Raw genomic sequence first — 24,436 nt, forward strand, 5'->3', positions numbered from 1 at the left:
GAATTGACCAACAAGCGCAAGTGTGAACATTAGCAAAAAAACAAACTTAACTTGAGAAGACTGGAAGAGAGCTGAAGTCCAAGACCTGAGAAGCAGACTGAATCACCAGCACCAGGATAGGGCGTCGGCTGTCTTATATCCAGTCTGATACTCCAGAGATCCATTTGTTATCCTCATCAGGTGGCAGATCACTACCACTTAAACCAACCTCACTACATCCTGTCACCACCAGAGGGAGAACGGAAGGAGAACTCTCAACTGGTGGAGCAGAAAATGAGTTCATAACAGGTGATGTTGTGATCTCATTTTCTGGTCTGTTTCTGGTGAGGGAACTGTTTGTGCTGACAGAGGAGTTGTGAGTTCTCTTTCTGGGCTCCCTCTGGTGGTGGCAGGAGGTAATGAAGCTGATCTAATTAACAGAGACCTGACACCTGATAATGAGGATGAGGATTGGACATCTGGAGTCTCAGACTGGATTTAAGACAGCCGACTTCCTATTCCCATGCTGGTGATTTTTTCCTGCCTCCTGAGATCTTAGTTTCCAGATCAGTTCCTGTTGTCTCTGCTAATGTTCACATTTGGTTTGGTCTACTCAGTTTTTGTGTGGTCAGCCAGCCTCGGCTTGGGCTGTGCTGAATTTCCACTGTTATGTTACTGTATGTGCCAGTTTGTTTTTTGTCCCTTATTAGATTGGCCTCTTTTTGCTCTGTTCTCAGAATATGCCAGAGTGCTGATATAGTGGGTGAAGTCTAGTGACTTCAGGGGTTTTTTTTGATATCAGAAGTGTTGGACGTTTTTGCAGGGTTTTTTGGTGTGATTGCAGACAGTATCTTTCCTTTCCTGTCCTTTCTAGTTAGTGTGGGCCCCATCGTTTGCTCAGCCTATTTTCCTACCTGTTTGTGCTTTCATCTTGTTTCACCGTCAATACATGTGTGGGGGCTGTCTATTCCTTTGGGGTCTGCTCTGGGGCAGTTTAGATTTCCCCTTTTCTTGCTTTAGGCTTATTTAGTCCTCTGGCTGTGACGAGGTGCCTAGAATCATCGTAGGTACGCTCCACGGCTGCTGTTAGTTGTGTGGTTAGGATCAGGGGTCTGCAATCCGCATGGTTACCAACCTCTCTGGTTTTCTGTGACTTTGCTTGGTTTTGTTTTCCTCGGTAACCCAGCTAAGTCACAGAAAACCAGAGAGGTTGGTAACCATGCGGATTGCAGACCCCTGATCCTAACCACACAATTAACAGCAGCCGTGGAGCGTACCTACGATGATTCTAGACTGGGCCGATGATTCAATGGGGGGCTGTGTCCGTAAGCCGTGAAAAAGATCTAGCAGGCTCTATCTTATTCTCACGGCCATACAGTGCACGGCGCTCCGTGGAATTATTGCGGCCCGTTTTTGCGGCCCCATAGAAATCTGTTGGGGACGCAAAAACCTGTTAAGTGTAAAAGAAGCCTAAAGGGAATCCGTTATTAGCCTTAACTAGAGTTGAGCGACTTTGGTCGGATCGGGTTTCGTGAAACCCGAATGAAACAAAATAAGTTTCAGATGAAACTCGTCCGACTAGAGCAAAAAAAGTCGGAGTTTCGTCCGACTTTTATTTCCCATTGACTTGCATTGGGGTGGGGTTTCGGACGAAACTCCGACTTTGTTTTGCTCTAGTCGGACGAGTTTCATCTGAAACTTATTTTGTTTCATTCGGGTTTCACGAAACCCGATCCGACCAAAGTCGCTCAACTCTAGCCTTAACCCCTTATTCAAATGGCAAAATTTTTTTTTTTTTTTTTTTTTTTTTATATATGATGTGTCACTTTGTGACAATAAGGGTACCGTTACACCTAGCGATGTACCAGCGATCCCGACCAGCGATATTACTCGGTCAGGATCGCTGGTGCATCGCTAGGTGGTCGCTAGTGAGCTGCCACACAGGCAGATCTCACCAGCGACATCGCTGGGGACGGGGATCGCTACTTACCTGTCAGACGCGGCGATCATGCGTCCTTCCACGCGTCGCTCGTCGGCGCCACAGGAAGCGCCGCAGGAAGTGACCGACGAGGAATGGTCCAGGAGCTTCTCGCGCGATCAGCGATAACCAGTGGGGGAGCCGGTCGGAGGTAAGTATCACATGCAGCAATATCGCTGCAACGTCACAAAATCGGTGACTTTACAGTGATATTGCTAGCGATATCGCAGTGTGTAACGGAGGCTTAACTCTGGAATGTTTTCAACATATCCCAGATCTAAAGGGTAAAGTTTCTCCTCGCGGAAGGTCCCACTGATTTTGAGAATGTGGGATGTTAGCTGGTTTAACACTTTTAGCAGTAACTTTTCATTTCGTCTACAAAATGTATAATTTATTTTTTAGCACCTATTAAATATCTTTGGGGTACCCTATATATTGGAAAACCTCCAAAAGTGATACCATTGTGTTTTGTTTTTTTTCTTTAAACTGCACCCTTCAACATATTTTATCAAACTTTCATGATGTTTTCAGGAATTGGCAAGCTTTTAGTGGTAAAAATAACATTTTTCATTCTTATCATTGCACATTGAGTTAACATTTGTGCAGGCCACTATTGCTGGCAGACTCCAAGTATATTTCTTGGCCACTGATTGCCACGTCAATCACTTTCTCCAGATGCCAATTGGCTGTTATCATTGTTGGCAGCATCTGAGTGTACAGCTGCTGTGTTTTCACCCATCGGGGGACGCTATTCTCGAATATGTCAGGTCAGTGAGAAGACCTATTGGAAGTCACTAGAGGGTTAAGGTGACCAAATGAAGAATAATAATAATAATAATCTTTATATAGCGCTAACATATTCCGCAGTGCTTTACAGTTTTTGCACACATTATCTTCACTGTCCTCGATGGGGCTCACAATCTAAATTCCCTATCCGTATGATGTCTTTGGAATGTGGGAGGCAACCCACGCAAACACGGGGTGAACATACAAACTCCTTGCAGATATTGTCCTTGGTGGGATTCGAACCCAGGACCCCAGCACTGCAAGGCTACTGTGCTAACCACTGAGCCACCATGCTGCCCAAAGTACATTGTAGGGTAGTTTTGTAAATGACAAGGTCAGTCACTCGAGTCTTTATGCGGATATTGCATCACTGAGAAAACAAAGTTTGCATTTTATGCAAAGGAACAGTCAGGTTCCCATCTAGTGCATCCATCGCTCCACAATATTCCCTGCTTGGCACCACACCTAGGACTTCATTCAGTGCTGTGTATATTAACCCCTTCCTGACCTGTCATTTTTTTTCTGCTTTAACGCTTTTGTTTTTGTTTTTTTTTTTTTTTTTTTTTTTTTTTTCTTTTTCTTCTTCAAATGCTCCCAGAAGCCGTAACAGTGACCTTGTTGTGTTTTTTTTTTTTTTGTAGGACGAGTTTTTACTTTTCAAATGAAACTATACATTTTAACATGTGATGTACTATACAGCAGGAAAAAACTCCCAAGTACACTGAAATTTCGAGAGTTAAATTCCATAATATTGTTTAGTTTTATAGTGTTCATTCCACGGTAAAAATGACCAGGTAATGATTCTTCAAATCACTACCGCTACTGTTATTACCGAACATGCATAGTGTGGTGTGTGTGTGGGTTTTTTTTTTTCTCCCCCTTCTGTTTAAGTTTTCACCATTTTCTTAGACCTGGAATGTTTCTGAATTTTTACTCTAACGGGCTGTGTGGTGGGGCTTAAACTTTCATTTTTTGTGCTTTGAAATTACGGTTTTCTTTATACATGGAGTGGATATGTTTTTCATCATCTTTTCTTGCATTATGTTTGCAGTTTTGGAGCGGCTGAAAAAACCCCACAATTCTGGATAGATAGATATAGATATACACTCACTGGCCACTTTATTAGGTACACCTGTCCAACTGTGTGTTAAGACTTAATTTCTAATCAGCCAATCACATGGCGGCAACTCAGTGCATTTAGGCATGTAGACATGGTCAAGACAATCTCCTGCAGTTCAAACCGAGCATCAGTATGGGGAAGAAAGGTGATTTGAGTGCCTTTGAACGTGGCATGATTGTTGGTGCCAGAAGGGCTGGTCTGAGAATTTCAGAAACTGCTGATCTACTGGGATTTTCACGCACAACCATCTCTAGGGTTTACAGAGAATGGTCCGAAAAAGGAAAAAAAATCCAGTGAGCGGCAGTTCTGTGGCCGGAAATGCCATGTTGATGCCAGAGGTCAGAGGAGAATGGGCAGACTGGTTCGAGCTGATAGAAAGGCAACAGTGACTCAAATTGCCACCCGTTACAACCAAGGTAGGCAGAAGAGCATCTCTGAACGCACAGTGCGTCGAACTTTGAGGCAGATGGGCTACAGCAGCAGAAGACCACACTGGGTACCACTCCTCTCAGCTAAGAACAGGAAACTGAGGCTACAATTTGCACAAGCTCATCGAAATTGGACAGTAGAAGATTGGAAAAACGTTGCCTGGTCTGATGAGTCTCGATTTCTGCTGCGACATTCGGATGGTAGGGTCAGAATTTGGCGTAAACAACATGAAAGCATGGATCCATCCTGCCTTGTATCAACGGTTCAGGCTGGTGGTGGTGGTGTCATGGTGTGGGGAATTTTTTCTGGGCACTCTTTGGGCCCCTTGGTACCAATTGAGCATCGTTGCAACGCCACAGCCTACCTGAGTATTGTTGCTGACCATGTCCATCCCTTTATGACCACAATGTACCCAACATCTGATGGCTACTTTCAGCAGGATAATGCGCCATGTCATAAAGCTCGAATCATCTCAGATTGGTTTCTTGAACATGACAATGAGTTTACTGTACTCAAATGGCCTCCTCAGTCACCAGATCTCAATCCAATAGAGCATCTTTGGGATGTGGTGGAACGGGAGATTCGCATCAGGGATGTGCAGCCGACAAATCTGCGCCAACTGTGTGATGCCATCATGTCAATATGGTCCAAAATCTCTGCGGAATGCTTCCAGCACCTTGTTGAATCTCTGCCACGAAGAATTGAGGCAGTTCTGAAGGCAAAAGGGGGTCCAACCCCTTACTAGCATGGTGTACCTAATAAAGTGGCCAGTGAGTGTGTGTGTGTGTATATATATATATATATATATATATATATATATATATATATATATATATATATATATATATATATATATATTTTTTTTTTTTTACCTCATTGCACAGTTTACCTATCGGGCTAATTAAGATTTATCACTCGTCTAATATAGGGCCTTATAGGCCAGGCAGTGCTTGTTGGGGGGGAAAAAAAGTATTCAAACTGGCTCTCTAGAAGAAACTAGCTGTCTCTCTAATGCCCCTGATTAGCTGTAATTACCTTGTATGTTAATGTCCAATACTTTAATAATTTGTTTGCCTGGAATACCTCCATTGTAAAGCATTGTGAAGCTTATGAGAATTGAAGAAACTTCATAATTGAATTGCTGTTAAAATTCGGCTGTGTTCCTGAGCATTAACATCTGGACCTGTGACCTCCTGCTCCTAACTTCCTGCTACTGTCTGATCAAATTGCAGAGATTTCCTGTGAGTGCTTTTGAAAGGAACATGGCTTGTCAGTCAAGCACAGCCCCCCCAATGTAGGAGTCCAGGCTCAGCCAGCTGCTCTCGGAGCAGTGTAATCTGGGCGATGATGTAATGGTGGAGTGGCCAGCAATCTTAGCCTTTGAGTGTTTAGGATGTGTAAAGGGAGGGAAAACAAAACCCGAAGATGCAGAGCAGACATGGAAAACAAGTAATCTTATCAACTAGTGACCTGAGGGGATGTTGCTGGGAATTCAAGAGTGCTATGTGGGCCATATCCAGAGGAGGCATGGGAGAAGGTCAATGAACTTTTTGGTATCAATTCCAAACACCGTGTTTCATGGAAGAAGACAGATGAGTACAACCCCAAGAACACTGTCCCAACCGTGAAGCATGGTGGGGGATACGTCATACTTTGAGGGTGTTTTTCTGCAAAAAGGACAGGACGTCTGCACCGTATTGAAGGGAGCATGGATGGTGTCATATCATAAGATTTTGGCCAACAATCTCTTTCCCTCAGTAAGAGCATTGAAGATGGGCCAAGAGCATTTCAAGGTCATGTAGTGGCCTAGCCAGTCGTCAAAGCTGAACCCAATAGAAAATCTTTGGAAGCTGAATCTCAATGTTGCCCAGTGACAGCCCTGAAACCTGAAAGATCTCCAGAAGATCTGTATGGAGAAGTGGGCCAAAATCCCTGCTGCTGTGTGCAAACTTGGTCAAGAACTACAGGAAACGTCTGACCTCTGTAATTACAAAGGTTTCGGTACCAAATATTAAGTTTAAGTTTTTATATTGTCAAATTCTTATTTCATGCAAAAAAATGCAATTTAATTCTGCAAAAATCATACAATTTATTTTTAGATTCTGCCTCTGAGTGTACAGTACCTACACTAACAATTGCACACCTCTCCGTTCTTTGTAGATGGGAAAACTTGCAAAATAGTGTATCAAATACTTATTTTCCCCACTGTATAAAAAAAGTGGATTTCTCTGGCATAAAACATTACAGATATGAAAGTATCAATTGACTCAACTTTCTGTGATCTTCATGTCACCATGGCTTAGGAGGGTTGATCCTATTGACATATTCCCTTTAATCTTTGTTCATAGGTTTATTTACTCAATGTTAATCTGGCATGACAAAGCATTAGCTTTTAATGGCCCTTGGCTTAGAAAATTGCTATTTTTTTTGTGCTTCCACCTATGACTAGTCCCAAAAAAGGTTAAAAGGATCTATGGAGTTGTGTGATTGCCTCCTTATCTGTTTATGGTTCGAGATCAGAAAATGTATAGCATAACTTCTTTTTTTTTTTTTTTTTTTTTTTTTTTTTGTTGTCTGTTTCCACAGTATGTAGAGATTTTGCCGTGCTAGAAGATCATAGTCTTGCACACTCCTTACAAGAACAGGAAAGTAAGTGATCTTCAAGAACTATATTGTGATGCATCCTATTTATATGCATAGCTGTGATTATTTCTAATATTGAAGTATTAAGGGGTCTTTCCACTAATTTTTTTAAATGCTGTAGTCTAGCATGTAAAATAATAAAAAAAAAATCCCTTCTACTCTCCTCCTGAACCGGCGCTGTTCAGTCAACGTTGGCACCCGGTTTCCCAGCACACATGTGACATGTCCACGTGATCTCTGCCGTTTCATTGACCGCTGATGGGCTGCTTTGCTTAAACTTGCCTTGAACGTCCGAGATTTGACACTATAAAGGAAGTGTGAGACCTGCAGTTCGTTGGCGGCCACTGATGGGTTGCAGCACACTTATGGCATCACAAGGTCCCGATCATTGGGAGGCGCGGTGCCAATGAAGAGGAGTGTAAGGGGTGTGTGTTAATTATTTTACATGGGGCACTACAGCATTTAAGAAAGGGTTGTCTAGGTCAGTCGCATTAAAAAAAAAAAAAAGAAAAAGATTTCTATGTAAAAAAAAAAAAAAAGTTTGTTGGACCTGACTAACTCTAATGGGGGCAGGGCTTAAGAGGGTACTCCCATCTCCAAGATCCCATCCCAATATGTAGTAGGTATAATAATAAGAATATTAATACCTCCAATTAGACTAGTTTCACATTTGCGGTTGAATCCATAGCGTATCGTCCGCAACGGCAAACGCACAAAAAAAGCATGCCAACGCAGCGTGGTTTTTTTATCCGCATCAGCTTACGTATACGGTCAAAAAATTGCAGCGTTTGCATGCGTCTTGCGTTTTTTATGCGCATACGTTCTAAAGGTGAAAAATTTTCCAGGAGAAAAATCCAAGATAACAGACACCATCAATGGGACACCAATGGGCGTGTGTCATGGGATTTCTTTATATAGACCCCTTGTACAGATGAAATCTTCAGATTTTGCTCCTGTATCCTGCGTCACGATGGATCTTCGCATGGAGAGTTTTTATTTCAACCTGGATTTGGATATAAAGCTGTTTATTGCGTTTGCTTGTGAGCAACAGAGAAATACGGAGAAGACGGCATCGGCATTATCGAAGTCCGGGAGAGCAGTGGAGCCTTCCACACCCTATATAGCGAGCTCCATGCCAACCCGGAGAAATTTGTGGAATATACCAGGATGTCTTAAGAGACCTTCCGGGATTTGCTTGGTCGTGTCCAAGGAGCCATTTTTTAATTACAGACTGACCAGGGCATGAAGAACTGTTGAGTGTACGTTTGGGATTCTTGTCTCCAAATGGCGCATTCTTGGAACAGCCATTAGTCTAAAACTGGAGACAGTCGATGAGGTTGTCAAAGCCGGTGTGGTTCTGCATAACTACATAATGGCTAAAGAGCGACCGAACATTGAACTTTATGAACCTGTTTCAAACCCATTGCCAGATTACCATCATCACCCTCTGCGGTCAACAGTTGAAGTTGCCCAAATGAGGGACCAATTTGTTGCCTACTTTGTTTCTGATATCGGACGTGTGGCATGACAAGATGAAATGGTGTAATAAAATGTTCTGTTGTATTTGTGTATGTACCTGTACTGTTAAAATGTTCCTGTAATGTTTGGTGTAAATAAAAAAAACCTGTATTGCTACCTGTACCGAGTGCCTTCTGTCTTTATAAATCCACTCAAACCCACTTATGATGTCAGTGCAATGGTAGGTGACGTCTGATTCGATCCGGCGTGTTTTAAGTCTGCAGTATCTATTGGATGAAGCCGGAAGAGGCGATGGAGCTGTAATACAAGGCATATCTATACTCACCAGGCCAGGTGTCAGAAATGGTTAATTCAGGATGCTGGGTTTTGCGCAACCTGAATTCTCTAGTAGGGGCAAAAAAACTCAAATTTATTTAACAAACAAAAAAAAAAAAATTAGCAAGCACTGCTTGCGCCCAAGAACCCCCACAAATTTATTAAGAGAAAAAATTCTGCGTTGACTTGAGGGGGAAAAGTAAGGGAACTGGGGGGTGTGGAGCTGTGACTGGGTAAAAACGACTAAGGGGTTGCAGGGAAAGCGAAACTAGTGGGGTCAGGGATGTGAGTAGAGGCATGGGATGGGACAGACACACTGTAAGGGAGAGACAAATTAGACAAAAGACACATTGGGAGGTGAGGGGGGAGGGAGTGCGAGAGTCCGTTTGTGTGTGTGTGTGTGTGTGTGTGTGTGTGTTTTTTTTTTTTTTTTTCTCCCTGTCCTGTGTTCTGCGGTGGTGTCTTCTGGGGAGCATTGGCGTGGTGTCTTTTGGTGGCATGGTGCTGGTGGATGGCCTGGAAGGATCCTGTAGCTGCTGCTGCAGCCTGGTGCTGGTGGACGGTCTGGCAGGATCCTGTAGCTGCTGCTGCGGCGGCGGCATGTTGGTGGTGGAGGAGGAGGTCCAAGCAGGAGCAGCACTCTGCATGGTGGTGGACTGTTCAGCAGCACTCGGCATGGTGGTGGCGCCGTAGTGGTGTCCAGCAGGGCTTGGAATAGTGGTGGCCATGCAGTGGTATACAGCAGAAATCGGTATTGAGGTCAAGTGTGTCAGTATTGGCACAGGCGGAAATGCCACCACTGACTGCTGCAAGTATCGAGTCTGCTGCATAGCCTGCATGTAAGCAGCATTGCAGGCCTGCATGACATCGAGCTGGAGATCACGAGTAAGGTGTTCTGACATGCCCTGTTCTATTTGATTAAAAAAAAAATGATGTGCTGGTCTCTAGAGATCGGCTTTCAGATGGTCAAGGCGTCGGTTGATATCCTGGAAAAGTGTAGTAATATGGTGGAAACCACTTTCCAGTTCGTCTCCCAGCGCCTTGAGGCCATTCTGGAAGATCGAGCTCAAGTGAATGAACTCGGGCATGAGTGTCCTGTCCGAGGCCTTCTGCCGCTGGTGGGAATGCCCCGAAAAACCAGTGGTAGAGCCCTGGGACAGGGGAACACCTGATGGACCAGTCTGTGTTGCCGGTCAACTTGCTGCTTCGTTAGTGGATGACTGGGACGGGTCCGTGGCTGTTCGATGAAGGTGCTGCTCCAGGTTCTGTGAAAAGAAGAGAAAAACATTAGTACCAAAAATTTACAATAGTAAAAGCGCAAACTCCTGTGGAATAGAAAAATACAGATTAGGGAATACAACACAATCCAACACACCCCAAAAATACTTATGTTCTCTGGGCAAGGACCGGTCTCAAAAATGACAGCATGTGGTGATATTTATCATATTTTCTCATACTTGCTGCAGCAACACTGCGAACCTGGCTTCCTGACGAAGGTCCTTGTTGAAGCGATCCTTCATCGAACGCCAACGGGTTCTGACTTTGTTCACTGTGGGGAAAAAATAATTTTTTTAGACAATTCACTTTCGGCCGGGATCACACAACTGTGTGTGATGTGAGAAACTCACAGAAGTTTATCGGATCACACACAGTTGTGTGATCCGGGCCAAGGTCACTGCTGCATCACACAACATTGAAATACTTACGGACCCATGACGTGGTGTTTTCCCAGCCATCCATCATCGCTCGGGCCACCTCATTCCACAGCCACCGGATCACCACGTTGTCCGAGTGCTGCTGGACCCAGGTGTCCCACAACAAGACTCGCTCCTCGACCAGGGAAATGAGGAGGTCATTGTCAATCAGGTCTTCATCCCGTTGTGGAACCTAGAAAAGAGACATTAATGTTGGAAAGAAAAAAAAAAAAAATGAAAGAAAACAAGAGATACAGAAAACAGGCAAGAATAAGTAAAGTCAAGGAAAAAAAAAGACAAGAATAGTAGTCAAGACAAAAAAGGGAAGAAAGAAGCAAAGTGAAGAATTAAAAAAAAAAAAAAAAACAGGCAAGAATAGTGCAGTCGGGAAAAAAATAAAATAAAATCAGTTAAGTATACTTACACGCCCTCTTGCCACCCGAACGTGTGCTGGCTGGTCCTGCTCTCCCTCCACTGCAGTGGAAGAAGTGTTCTGAAAAAGAAAAAAAGATTATGCCACATGTGTATATGTGACAGAGAATGCTTACCAATCAGTAGGGAATGTACTCTCTTCACTTTCCCGTCCAGCACGTTCAGGGCCAGAGCGCTCAGAAGACAATGAAGAAGACATGCTGCCAGAAAAAGAGACAGAAATTAATACATACTAAAGAGAGAAAAAAGGACAGACATTCACTTTTATACTCACATTATCCAAAGTTGTTTCTTCACAGATGCAGAGGTCCTTCGGTTCCCAGTCGGTAGAGTAATGGACTGCCAATGCCCACAACTTCTTTTTATATATCTTTGTTTGGGGGGTGGCTTAAACCAGTTCCTGGACTTGTTTACTCAGATAAAGCAAGTGTACGCATGTCCTTGCGTACTCCTGCGTTCCCATAGACTGTAATGCGTTGTTTAGACGCATTTCTTACGCAAGCGTCCGTACTCGTTGCATTTTCCGCGCCACGCCGCACTCCTGCACGCATGCAAACGCATGTCCATGCGTACACCATGTTAAAGATAGGTACTCATGCGGGTGGATGCGGACAAAACGCTGCGGACACAACCACAAATGTGAAACTGGCCTTAGAAATGTAGTATAGTTCTTCTGATTTTGCTATGTCGCTTACCCCATGTGCAGGGCATTGCAGTAGCGTAGTTATCACCACTAATGGCTAACTCTAACTCGTGTCCTGAAAACGCACTTATTCAGACTGGCCTACCGCCTCAACACATTAACCTAATCTATCCCTGTGTGGCACAGCCAAAAGTTTTACCATAACCAGGTTCCCAGCATCATGTTCCCAAATGCTTTATGCATCTATTAGCCCTCTGTGTCTGTACTGTTACACACCTAACATTATGGCTGGTCCATACAATCAGGGCAACTGTTACCACCCACCTTTCGTGTCTACCTCTTTCCTCATAGACTGTAAGCTTGCGAGCAGGGCCCTCATTCCTCTTGGTATTTGTTATAATCTACTGTATGTGATTATTGTTATGCTGTAATGTCTATTGTCTGTACAAATCCCCTCTGAAATGTAAAGTGCTGCGGAATGTGTCGGCGCTATAGAAATAAAATTTATTATTATTAACTCTAAAGAGTGGTTGTAAACATGGATATGTAAGGCTAGTTTCACACTAGCGTTTATTCCACGCAGTGCACGGTGCCGCTAAGCCCCGCCCCATCCGGTCATCACCGCCTACTATCGCACATGGACGCTTGCGATCTGCGCACCCTATCTTTAGCATAGAGTGCGCAGATCGTGTGCTGGCCGTGCGCTAGTAGGATTTTGGCGTGCGCTGCGCACTTTTGAAGGTGCGCCCGTGTGCGCCGAACACAGCATGTTGCATTTCGGTGCACCTTCAAAAGTGTGCAGCGCACACCAAAATCCTACTAGCGCCCGGCCAGCACACGATCTGCACACCCTATGCTAAAGATGGGGTGCGCAGATCGCAAGGGTCCATGTGCGATAGTAGGGGGCGATGACTGGATGGGGCGGGCAGGGGGCGGGGCTTAGCGATGCCGTGCGCTGCGTGGAATAAACGCTAGTGTGAAACTAGCCTAAGCCACTGCGATGCCTTGCTCATGGAGAAGAACTATACTACATTTCTAAATGGAGGTAATTCTTATCATTGTAATTTCTACTACATATTGCGATAGGATCTTGGAGATTGGAACACCCATTTAAGTCCAAGGCAAATCTAGTTTTCATTTGTATTCCTCCCATATGGAAGGATTCCTCATGGGAGGATTTATATTCTTCCCACTCTTACTGCTTCCAAGTACTCTGCTACTGAGACACAGCAGTCCTGGGGACAAAGTAAGTACGTACGTAAGGGACGAAATGTCATGAGATTTGACTTTTATTGTAGCATAGTATTCATTGTATTATCAAGTTTGACAGCATTATATTTATCATACATAAGATTAGAAACTGGTTACATGAGGAAAATGAGGGAATGCAATTTTATCAGATGCATGAGGTTAAGGGAATCTGTCCGCAGGTTTTTACCCCTTAGGCTGGAGTCACACTGCCGTATTTCTTGTGCGATAATCGCATCGCACTGAGCGGTCTGGCCGGCACCTCTCCTGACCGGAGCATGACAGCGTGATGGATTACTATGCAGCTGTCAAGCTCAGGTCAGGAGAGCCGTCAGCCAGTGCAAGTTTTACGATGTGATTCTCGCACGAGAAATACGGCAGTCTGTCTCTGCCCTTAGTCTTAGAACATTGTAGTATAAGGGCAGATGTCATCAGGAGATGATCACTAGAGGACTAGTAAACCTGCTGCCATGTAGTCTTCCATATTCATGAGCTCTGTTACCCTGCCCCCACCACTGATGGCTTTCTTTGTACACTGTGAATAGGCAGAAAGCTGTCTATCAGTGGGGTTATACAGAGCTCCACATTCAGAGAACTGCTAGATCTGCAGCATATAAAAGTGATTTTAGAAAAAAACTGCACCAAGCTGCTCTCAGAATACATAGAAAAAGCCTAGTGACTGTTCCCTTTTACATGGGTTGCCCTCTTTCAGAAAATATTCGTCTCCTGCTACATTTTGTTATACAAAAATGAATTGCTTGTTACTCGCCCTTCCTGGGTCCACCACTTATTCTCTGGAGCTACTTCCTGTGTCTGGTAATTGCTGCAGTGCTGACGTCACATTAGCAGCGCTGCAGCCAATCGGTGAGCTCAATGGCTCTAAAGTGGTGGTCTGTCTACACGCATGCGATTGTATAGACAGCCAATGTCAACTCCTCAGCCAATATCGAGCAGGAACAGCTCTGGGATGGACCCAAGGATGGTGAATAAAATGCGCTTTCTTATTTTATAACAAACTGATCCACAGACAAATATTTTCTACAGGAAGACCATTATATATTTTTTAATTACTGGTAAATGTTAATTGTCTCTAGTTGAACATCATCTTGCCACAAACGTACAGAGGAACCGCTTGGTGAAACATGACCTACAAGTGGCCAAACAGCTTCAGGAGGAAGAGGACATCAGAGCACAAGTGAAGATCAAACACCGTCACGATGAACGGTGAGTAACCCATAGCTGTATCTGGTACTAGTTAGCACACACTACAGTCACTACTTCCAATTATGGCAAACCAACCACAGCAGAAGTGGATAAAATGTAAATTTTTCTCTTCCTTTTCAGCAGTGTAAAGGGCATGTCCCACTAAGAGATATCGCTAGCAATATCGCTATAACTAGTGACGTTATAGCGATATTGCTAGCGATATCTCTGTGTCTGATACTTACCTACGACCGGCTCCCCCGCTGGTTATCGCTGATCGCGCGAGAACGTTCAGGACTGTTTCTCGTCGTCAGCTTCCTGCGGCGCTTCCTGCTGTGAGGACGAGCGACGCGTGGAGCCGGGCGGGAGGACGCAGGATCGCCTAGTGTGACAGGTAAGTAGCGATCCCCGGGATCGCTGGTACATCGCTAAGTGTGACAGTACCTTAAGAGCCATGTTTGCGATAGATGCAGGTCCGTGAGTACAACCTGCATCTATCAGACATTTATGGACTATATTGAGGATCTGCTACTCTTTACATCCTGTATTTTCTGAGATTGAAGTAACTTTTTGTACATATTGTTATATAAGAAATCTTAGTATTTACAAAGGTCATTTATTCCTCAAACTATCTCTACAGTTAATGCAAATCAAATCGCAGGACCCGATCCGTCTGCCACAACGGTAATCTCTGGCTGCTGGACCGGAGTTCAGAGAGCTGCCTTTTTGCCTGATAGCGCTGCAGTTCTTTGATGTCTCACCACTCCAGCAAATCATTGTTGTAGGATAACGAATGTGATGTTGCGCCAGGTCAGCTAATGAAAAGAATGACTGCAGATGCTGTTGGCTAACACGTGGAGTCAGAGCACCCATCCAGCTGCCAGAGATCACAACTGCGCCCGATGGTTCGGGTTGTCCAAATCTAACTAGGGTTCACCATCTCTAACTTACTATATCTTTCATCAGATTCCTGAATCGCGTATTGGCCCAAAGAACTGTGGAAACATTTGGAATTAAATGTTGTTCAGCTTTCTTGGCATAATCACCAAAGTCTGAACCGCTGAAGGCATAATAACTGTTTATTAGAACTTTTTGTGTCTTATTGTTCATTTTACAATTGCTTGTAATCAATCTGTCATTGTTGCTCTTAAAATCTGTGTTTTTTTACAGTAAAACTTAAGTCACATTTTACTTTTGTACTGAACGTGACTTATTACTTATTCCAAAGTCTGACTTTTCTGGGGTTCCTCATTTAAACTTTGGAGACTTTCTTGCTTCTTTAAAGGGGTTGCTCCCCTACTTTTCTATTCATAGATTATTCTAGGATAGGTCATCATTATTAAATCAGTGACCACATAACCGATCAGCTGTTTTCCGGTGGCAGCCACCAGATGTTAGTAGTTGTGTAGTGGCAGCTTCCAGATGCTGCAGATCTGCCCTTATCCTAATGAATAGGAGCAGATTAGCAGTATCCAATAGCGGCCAACACACAGTGCCTTCAGATCCGCAACTGCTGATATTTAGCATTGAGAACAGCAGATAGGTGGGGACACTAGTTGTCCAACCCCCTATGATCTGATATGTGCCTGTACGGAGGATTGGTCATCAATATAAAAGTAGCAGCCAGTTCTTGAAACAAAATTCTATCATTTAAACATTTGGCAATGACACCTGGCTTCATAATAGGTAAAAATGGCCCTAATATTGATGACCCTTGGCATCACTTAGATGCAAGAAAGACAACCGAAGCCTCACATTTGGATTGAAGAAGGAATTAAAGAGGTTGTCCACTACTAGGCAATCCCTTCTTGATCTAAATGTTTGGCCCCAATTAAAATAAAAAGCCTTATACTCGCCTCCTGTGCCTGCACCGTTCCATTGTTGTCTGCGCTCGTGTTTCCAGGGTTCTTGTGCAGTTGTTAGGGCATCAGGCTCTCATTTGGCCTATCAGAGCTTGCATCACTGTCTGCGCATTCGTAACATCAGCAGGAAGTCAGGTCTGCTGCTGAATACTCACTTCCTTTTGATGATCAATACATCCGAAGGCGGAGACAGTGACGCAAGCTCTGATTGGGTGCCGGGGTCACATGTCATAACTGCACGAGTGCTGGAGCGGCATCGGCACGGGACGTGAGTAAAGTGTTTTTGTTTTTTTTGGTAATCGGCTCCAAACACTTAGATCAAGATGGGATTGTCCTAGTAGTGGACAATCCCTTTTTAAAAGGTAATGTTTTTTTATTTTCAGAAACTATAGTAAACCCCTTAAGCCTCCACAAAAAATGTCTTTTATGTAAGTCGTTGCACACATACACCTGTAGGTTTACATCTTGGCTGGCTGATATGGCCTAATGTGAAGGTAACAATGGTTGTGTCTCATGAGTTCTGTCACTAAGCCATGTAATGGTGTAGGACCGGATGGTCACCAGTAGTGATGTCCATCTTCAACCATGTTTTGTGTATTTACTGGATTAATGCCTATAAAACATTGACTTTAATCTTTTATTGGTGTCTCAGTGAACTTCTAGATGGTGAAATTGCTCAGGAAATTCAAGAAAAGCTGGTGATTGAAGCAGAGCGCAAGCGTCTGCAGGAGGAGAAGGATGAGGTCAGTGGGCTCAGAAAACATAGAACAGAATGAGGTTTGTTTCATTGTCAAATCGGATGTTTTTAAAAAGCTCCAAGAAAGATGGAAACAAATTTACAAGGAATGATTGTTGCACTAGTTTATCAGGGTTAAATATGATTTCCAGTACTTGTATATTGATGACCTAGCCTTAGGATAGGTCTTCAATATCCGATGGATCCCCCCGCCCACGGTAATCAGCGGTTCCTGGTGGCGGCAGTTTGTGATCGATTGTAATCAATTCAAATGGAGGCAGATGTGCTATACCCAGCTGAGGCCACTATCCAGTTGATGGCGCTGTGCTGCTCAGCGACTGATTATAACTGGCCAAGGCCGGCAATAGCGGTTTAGCTGGGGGGAGGGCTGCCGAGTGCCGCACCCCCACCAATCTGATATCGATGACCTAGCTTAAGTATATGTCATCCATATAATGCGTTCAAGACTTTTATGGAATATCTCCAGAACATTGTAATGTTGTGATGGGCAGCTTATTCCTCTGTTGCTGGGACATGCATTTATTGGAATCAATACTGTATGTCGTTATTTGTTTAGATCCGTTGGTTTGGTTCACACATAGTTAATAAATATTGTTTCCAAAGAGTGGTTACAGTAAGCCTAATGTCAATGGAGTGCCCCCGAGATCTTTATGGTGACCATTAGTAGGCAACGTTTTTAGAAATGGGGCATTTCACTTTCTGTATCCCCAGAGGACACAAAGCATGTGGTGTATAGATGTGACAAGCACCTAAAGAAATATTTGGATCGCGATTCCACTATTGTCACCCATTAATGTTTCTAATAAAATGTGTTTTACTGGTCAAGCGCACTGGAGCATGTCAGGATGTTTGGAGCTCACTTCACACAAGGCAGATGCCAGCTAACATCATAGATCAGGGCTGCTATCGATCACGGACTGCAGCATTTAAGCCCCATGGGTTTCTCTTCCTCACATGACACACAAAGCTTGAGTTGCTATAACATTTAGGTGTGTATGTATGTATGTATGTCCGTATGGGGTCATACTACTCATTTTTCTAATGACCCAATAAGCTGTGGAGAACAGAGAACTTCTGGAAACCTACCTGAGATTTCTTTTGTCTGAAATGGATCTTTCATCCAGGCATGTGTACTTGGTATCTTGCCATGTATTTGTACCTAGGCAATGTGCCAGGTATCTATAATTTTGTTAGGTCGCTGCCCTGCCATTAGAACAGGACTTCATGATGTCAGGAACACCGCACTGCACTTGCTCACTGACCCAGTGCGCGTGTCCTGAGTAAGACAAACTCTGCTCGGCGATACCTGTGGAGCGGGCAGCAACAGAGAAGGTGCGTGCTTCAGACCAGCAGGACCTAAAGCACGTGACTGCTGGGGGCATGGCCTAAACCTCAGAGAGCTAGGAGCTACAGGAAAACTCCTAGCAGGGTAACTACGGGACAAAGTTACCAAGGGGCATAGACAGGCTGGGGTCAAAGCACGACAAAACCAGAGGATAGACAGAATGGGGAGTCAGGACGTAGCCAATGAGTCATACACGGAGATAGCTGCAAAGAATAGTCAGGTCACAGGCAAGGAGTCCTACACAGAGAGGGTAGCGCAGTACAGAATCAACAAGCAAACTCACAACGGGGGACAGAACCGGGTCAGAACCATATAAGCAAGCTAGAAGACAACGAACAGGCACACAGGGGTCAACACACTCGGCCAAAGGCAAAAGTATAACTGACGGGGATTGGAGTTTCCCAGGGCTATAAGAAGCTCTCCCTGAACCAAAAAGAGGCCACAATAATTAACCCCTGACGTGCAGGTCAAAACCTGCACTGGGATCATGACACATGACTTGCTGGTAAAGCATCTGGTATTTCTTTTTCATTAGACCGCTATATTCTCTATCAATGGCTTCTGAATGCAGAATCCCAGCAGCCTGGGTGTTGGGTAGTGATTAGCTATCATCAGTATAGCACATCTGATTGACAGTGATTAGGTCGGCACACTGCTCAGGGCTGAGGTCAATGACCGGTCCCGTGCATTGAAGTTTCATTAATTAGATTGATTTACAGATGTAGAGGAGAGAGGATGTGCTTACTACATAAACTTGTTCGTTCTACGATGACATACTATATTACATTATATTCTTGTTTTACACACACATAGGAAAACTAAGGCTACTTTTACACTTAACGCATTTTTTGTGGTCTGTTATTACGTCCCGTATCGCCGCATTTTTTTTGTGGTCTGCCACAATAACGAACCTCAAAAAAAGTTTTGCCGCTTTTTTTTTTATATTATGGAAATAGTATAGGGAAAAACTGGACGTCACGGTGCGCAGCAAAAACAAATTTCCGTTTGTTTTTTCGGCCCCATTGATTTACAATGAGGGCCATGTCCGTACGCTGTATAAAAGATCGAGAAAGCTCAATCTTTTATCACGGCCGCAAACACAGCCCTCACGGCCGTACGGCCCAACGTGAAATTTTTGCAGGCTGCTTTTACGGTAAGTGTAAAAGCAGCCTAAGGCTATATTCACATGTTGCATTTTTCTGCGTTCATTTTAATGCAAATTAAAAGTTCCCTTTTACAGTACCATCATACGCTATAAGATTTCAGAAATTTCGTGCACACCCTTTTTTTTTCCTTCCTGACGGACTTGGGGAAAACTGCGACTTCATTCAAAAACAGCAGCATGTCAGGTCTTTCAGTGTTTTTTTTCCACCCATAGACAGAAATGAGTAAATGTAAAAAGAAAAAAAACATTTGCAGTGTTTTAGTGAAATTAGCAGGTACAGCATGATGTGAAACACATTTTATCCCCCCCCCCCCAAGCTTAAACCAAGATGTCTTGGTGTTCACAGATGAGCATGGCTGGTAGTATTCGTACAGTTTAATTAAATTAATGATATGACAAAACCCAAGACAGAAACCAAATGAACATATACCCTGCTGTAAGTAAATAAGTACAAGCAAAAGTGCATATGAGTAACATTAGGGACTTTGTTAAACAATGTGTTCTTGATTAAAAAAAAAAAAAGCATAAAAGCCATCCCACCAACATCAAAGTGTACGCAAGTTCGAGATGGTCCTAACCTCTAATATTACAACTTTACCATGCGTCATAGTAATGTCTTGTGTGAATAAGGGCTGACAAGAACTCTTTCGGTTCCTAGCCCCCCTTCCTTTTGAGCTGGATATTACATTTAAAAAGCTCCCCACTAGCTGTGTGTTCATGTTTGGGATCCGGTCCTGCTGAGCCCTTATTCACACAGGACATTACTATGATGCATGATAAGTTTTTAATATTAGAGATTAAGACCATCCCACACTCCTGTACACCTTGACATTGGTGGGATGGCTTTTTATGCTTTTTTTTTTTTTGTGTGTGTGTTTAAAAGAGTTCAAGTCAACAATGTCTGACCAACTCAGTTGCTGACCCAATGTGTGAAGTAAACCATGTCCTACCAATGTGTGGAATTGAACAATGCCCGATCAACTTCAATGGCTATGTGCAATTGTGCTTCTTTTCATGAATTCATATGAACCTTTTTGTTCAGAAGTCATTATTTTTTTTTTCACACTTTCAAATCCTTTTCCACTAAATAATTTGATCAGATTGCTCTTTCTTTCCAAAAAATGTTTTATGGTTTCGCATATGTCTTGCATTGTTCATGTTTCTGTGGTGGAAGCAAAGCTGAACTTTGGGATCCTGAAAAACGCATCAAAAATAGCCAGCAAAACCTGTCTTACCTCTACAGCTTTATTTTTACTGCCAGGAGATCTGTTTTCAGCTGCAGAAAAAAGCAACAAAAAAAGCAATTTGTGAACATGGTCTAAGCTAACACGGCCATTTTTCCTTTCCAGGATATTGCTCGAATATTGCAAGAAAGAGAAGAAAAACGGAGAAAGAAACATTATCCGCCACGGAGCCCAGAGAACCCTTCTTATCCAGATCATGAAGGTACAATGCTTTATATACATAACATAATTAAAAGGGCTAACAAAAAAATGTCCATTTAAAGCAACATACCAAAAGAATATATAACAAATCTAGTGGAGGCATGTCCCCAGAAAACGGGACCTGCAGATGAACCCTCTAAACTAAGCATTAATTGATCAGCTAGAATTCCCCTTCAAGCTGTACATCCATTATTTCCATTATCTTAGATGGTGTCTGCAGTGCTAAGATCTAGCTTAAAGTTGAATTATTAACCTTTTAAATATAATTCTAGCCTTGCAAAAAATCTCTGCAGCTGCAAGTCTGGTGCAGCGTATCTACCACCCAAAACTGTGATGTATACATAGCAGGAGCATTGCTTTATATATACACATTGCTGTACCGTTTTAGGTATGTTTCTGGTAGTCCGAGATTTCTTCTAATTAGTTGGCATCGGCAGCTTGTTGGGATTCCATGTAACCTTAGGGCAGCGTTTCTCATCTCCAGTCCTCAAGACCCACCTGCAGGTCACGTTTTCAGTATATTCTTAATATTGCACAGTTGATAATTTCAAGCATTAATTTCAATCATCTGTGCAATACTAAAGAAATCCTCAAAACGTGACCTGATGGTGGGTCTTGAGGACTGGAGTTGAGAAACGCTGCCTTAGGAGATAGATTAGTTACTACATTGTAAAAACTTCAAGGTATAGGAAGCAGTGATGGAACCATCCTGTGCCTCTTGGGTTTACAGTCGCCACCAGATAATGTCTTACAAAGGTGTTCTGTATGTTGGTATGTAGTAGGTAGTTATAGTACCTTTTGGGCTGACGATCAGGCACGGTCATGTGCAGAATATACCTGATTTTAACCTTTTACAAATGTAATAAAGATAAATTAAATGATCAATCCACTTTTAATCTGACTGTAGAGCCAAAAGTGTGAATTCAGTGTAAACTCCAAAATTCGTATAAGGTAAGCAATACAAGCTGCATACCGTAATAGATTTTTGGTACCTGATGAGGCTGGTGAACTTTGAAAATTCATGTGACAATAGCTGCATAATCCAGTCTGAAATTTGTACCACTTTATATGCAGTTTCTGCAGTTTGTATTGTGTAATCTGTTGACAAACTCTTTTTGAAAAACCCTTGGAATCCCAGCATTCTGTGTATAATAAAATCCCTTTTTTTACAGAGGTTAATTTATGAAGTTGTATCAATGCCAATGTACTCTTCTACTGCTCAGATACACCATGCTCACGTAAGATTGGCCTCTGTCCTCAGCCACCCCTGACTGCCGTACATGTATCTTTAGCGGTAGAGCTCGTGTCTTATTTCCTATTCAGATCTGCTGTGGTTTTTCTAGTAAACTATGGCCAGTATGTTGCTTTGGTCAGTTGTGCTCGGTACAGGAAGTCATCTGCCTTAGTGCCCGTAATACACTTTTCAAAGAATATACAGCTCTGGCCAAAGTCTAAGAGACCACTGCAAAATTTTCAGATTGTCTGATTTTTCTCTTTATAGGTATATTTTTGAGTTAAATGTAAATTGCTCTTTTATTCTATAAACTGCTGACCACATGTCTTCAATTTTCCAAGCACTGAATTTTGTATCTTCAGAAAATGAGAAATGGTCAAAATAACAAAAAAAAGCAGTGCTTGCAGACCTAAAATAATGCTAAGAAAACAAGTACATAATCATTTTGAAAGAACAATACTAATGTTTAAACTCAGAAAGAGTTCAGAAAACAATATTTTGTAGAATAACCATGATTTTTAATCACAGCTTTCATGCGTCTTGGCATGCTTTCCACCAGTATTTCACACTGGTGCCACTCCTGGTACAAAAATTAAGCAGTTCTTCTTTGTTTGATGGCTTGTGACTGTCTATCTTCCTCTTGATTACATTTCAGAGGTTTCACAGTGGGTGCAAGACACTGTGGCTTGTACGCCTCTCTAGGTCTCCATCTAACTATTAGACAACCAGGTGTTGGGCAAAGCTGAAAATTAGACTCAGAGATTACCTTACTCCAGTCCTCTATGGTCCAATCCTTATGGTCTTTGACAAACTTCAGCCTGGCTCTCCTTTGCTCATTGATGAAAGGCTTTTTTTCTACCTTTACATGACTTGAGCCCTGCCTCTAGGAGCCTGTTAAGAATTGTTCTTGCCGTGCACTTCACCCCAGCTGCCATTTGCCATCCCTTTTGTAGGTCACTTGATGTCATCCTGCGGTTGATGAGTGAAACTTGAACTCGTATTCGCCCTCTGCCGGTCTGTAGCTTCGTTGTCCCCATTGTCTGCTGCTTGACCTTGTTGTAATGGACTGCTGTCTTAGAAATTTTAAGGATGGAGACAACCCTTTATCCCTCTGCTAGTAAAGCCAGAATTGAGCCCTTGTTTTCCTCACTCAAAACTTTTCTTTTCAACTCCTGTGGCATGGTTAAAAGTTTTTCATTCCTATTACTTTTGGGATATTACTAGCACTTGTTTTGCCATCCAGCTTGTCCCACTGCAAGAGGATTGTGAACGCCACAGCAGGGTTTTTTTTCATACTTTCCTTCATTAAATAAGATTTGGATCAGGTGATCACCTAATCAGAAGCACATTAAGTAGAATGAGATGTACTCTGGTTGGAATTCAACTGACACTTGGAAGGGAATAGCTGTCAGACATGTAGACAAGCTGATTTTTATAAAACTGTGCAGTGGTCTCTTACTTTTTGCCAGAGCTGTACCCACTGACCAAAACTGCATGCAAGAAAAATTGCAGCGTGCACTAGTTTTTTCATAAATCAGATGAGTCACGCCAATTCAAGTCTACAGGTACGCAAAACAAGTCTCATGGTATACGGAGCCACATTGTAACATCTGTTTATTTACAGATACATTGCAATTCTGTAACATAATCTACCTGGCCATATACAGTTTCTTATCTGCTGCTGTAAAAAAAAAAAAAAAAAAATGCATGCGGACTGCCCACAGATGAATAGAAAGAAGTTGCCTAACTTTTCCTGATGAAATTATATGTTTTTTTAATTGTGGTGTGCCAATCCGTTACCATGACAGCTAATGGACTACTGAAGACCCCCATGCCTCTAATGCTGGTACTGTGACTGCTAGATTCCGGCAGGTTTTCAGTAGTTACAACACTGCAAAAATATCCAGTAAGAGGTGATCAAAACCACTGTATTTACCCAGAGGTGGGCAATTAATTTTCCCGAGAGGCCACATGAGAGGCCGTGACTGTTGTGGAGGGCTGAACCAATAGGCCGAAATTAACTCTACTCATTGTTAATAGTAACATATTACAATTAATAGCAATTTAAAATATCAATTAATATTGAACAATTTGTATGCTAACACCTCTCTATGAACTGACACACAGCCTCCTCTATATAGTATGAGCCCCCACATAGCTCCTCTATACAGTGTGAGACCCCACTTAACCTCTATATACAGCATGAGACCCCATACACAGCATATAGCATATGTGCCCTCACATGGCCCCTTGCTTACAGTATGAGTCCCCACATAGCCACTTGCATACAAACACCCACGTAGCCCCTCTATACAGAATGAGCCCCCACATAGCTTTTTAAATAAAGTATGAGCCCCACAAAGCCCTCTATATACATATACTGTATAGTCCACATAGCCTACTATATACAATATCTGCCCCCCATATAGACCCCTGAATGCAGTATAAGACCCAACATGGTTGTCCCTATACATATGTAAACATTCCGTACACATATGGAATAAAAAAAAAAAAAAAAATCTTGTTCCCCCAGCACTCTGCTCCGATCTCCTGTGCACTGACTCTCCATACCGCAGATTGACGTCATCGTGTCTTCTGTCTCAGATGCACCTGCTGATTGGTGGAAGGAGGAGCCAGCATCTCTGTTCTCCATCAATGTATTCACCATTGTCTGCATCC

General features: G+C 43.0%; 1 protein-coding gene across 1 annotated transcript in view; it reads left to right on the forward strand.

Annotated features, from left to right (window-relative positions):
• Positions 1–20,598, forward strand: part of CCDC50 (coiled-coil domain containing 50) — a 35,236-nt gene extending 14,638 nt beyond the window's left edge. The window contains exons 2-5 of the mRNA XM_073589433.1: positions 6,879–6,941; positions 13,841–13,970; positions 16,464–16,554; positions 20,428–20,598. Of these exons, the coding sequence (XP_073445534.1) occupies positions 6,879–6,941; positions 13,841–13,970; positions 16,464–16,554; positions 20,428–20,583 (440 nt within the window). The 3' untranslated portion in view covers positions 20,584–20,598. The remainder of the gene's footprint in view (positions 1–6,878; positions 6,942–13,840; positions 13,971–16,463; positions 16,555–20,427) is intronic.
• Positions 20,599–24,436: the final 3,838 nt, after the last annotated feature.

This window comes from Dendrobates tinctorius, unplaced genomic scaffold (assembly GCF_039654945.1).
Source record: "Dendrobates tinctorius isolate UK_male_01 unplaced genomic scaffold, ASM3965494v1 ptg000107l, whole genome shotgun sequence".
In the NCBI taxonomy this organism is placed as follows: domain Eukaryota; kingdom Metazoa; phylum Chordata; class Amphibia; order Anura; family Dendrobatidae; genus Dendrobates; species Dendrobates tinctorius.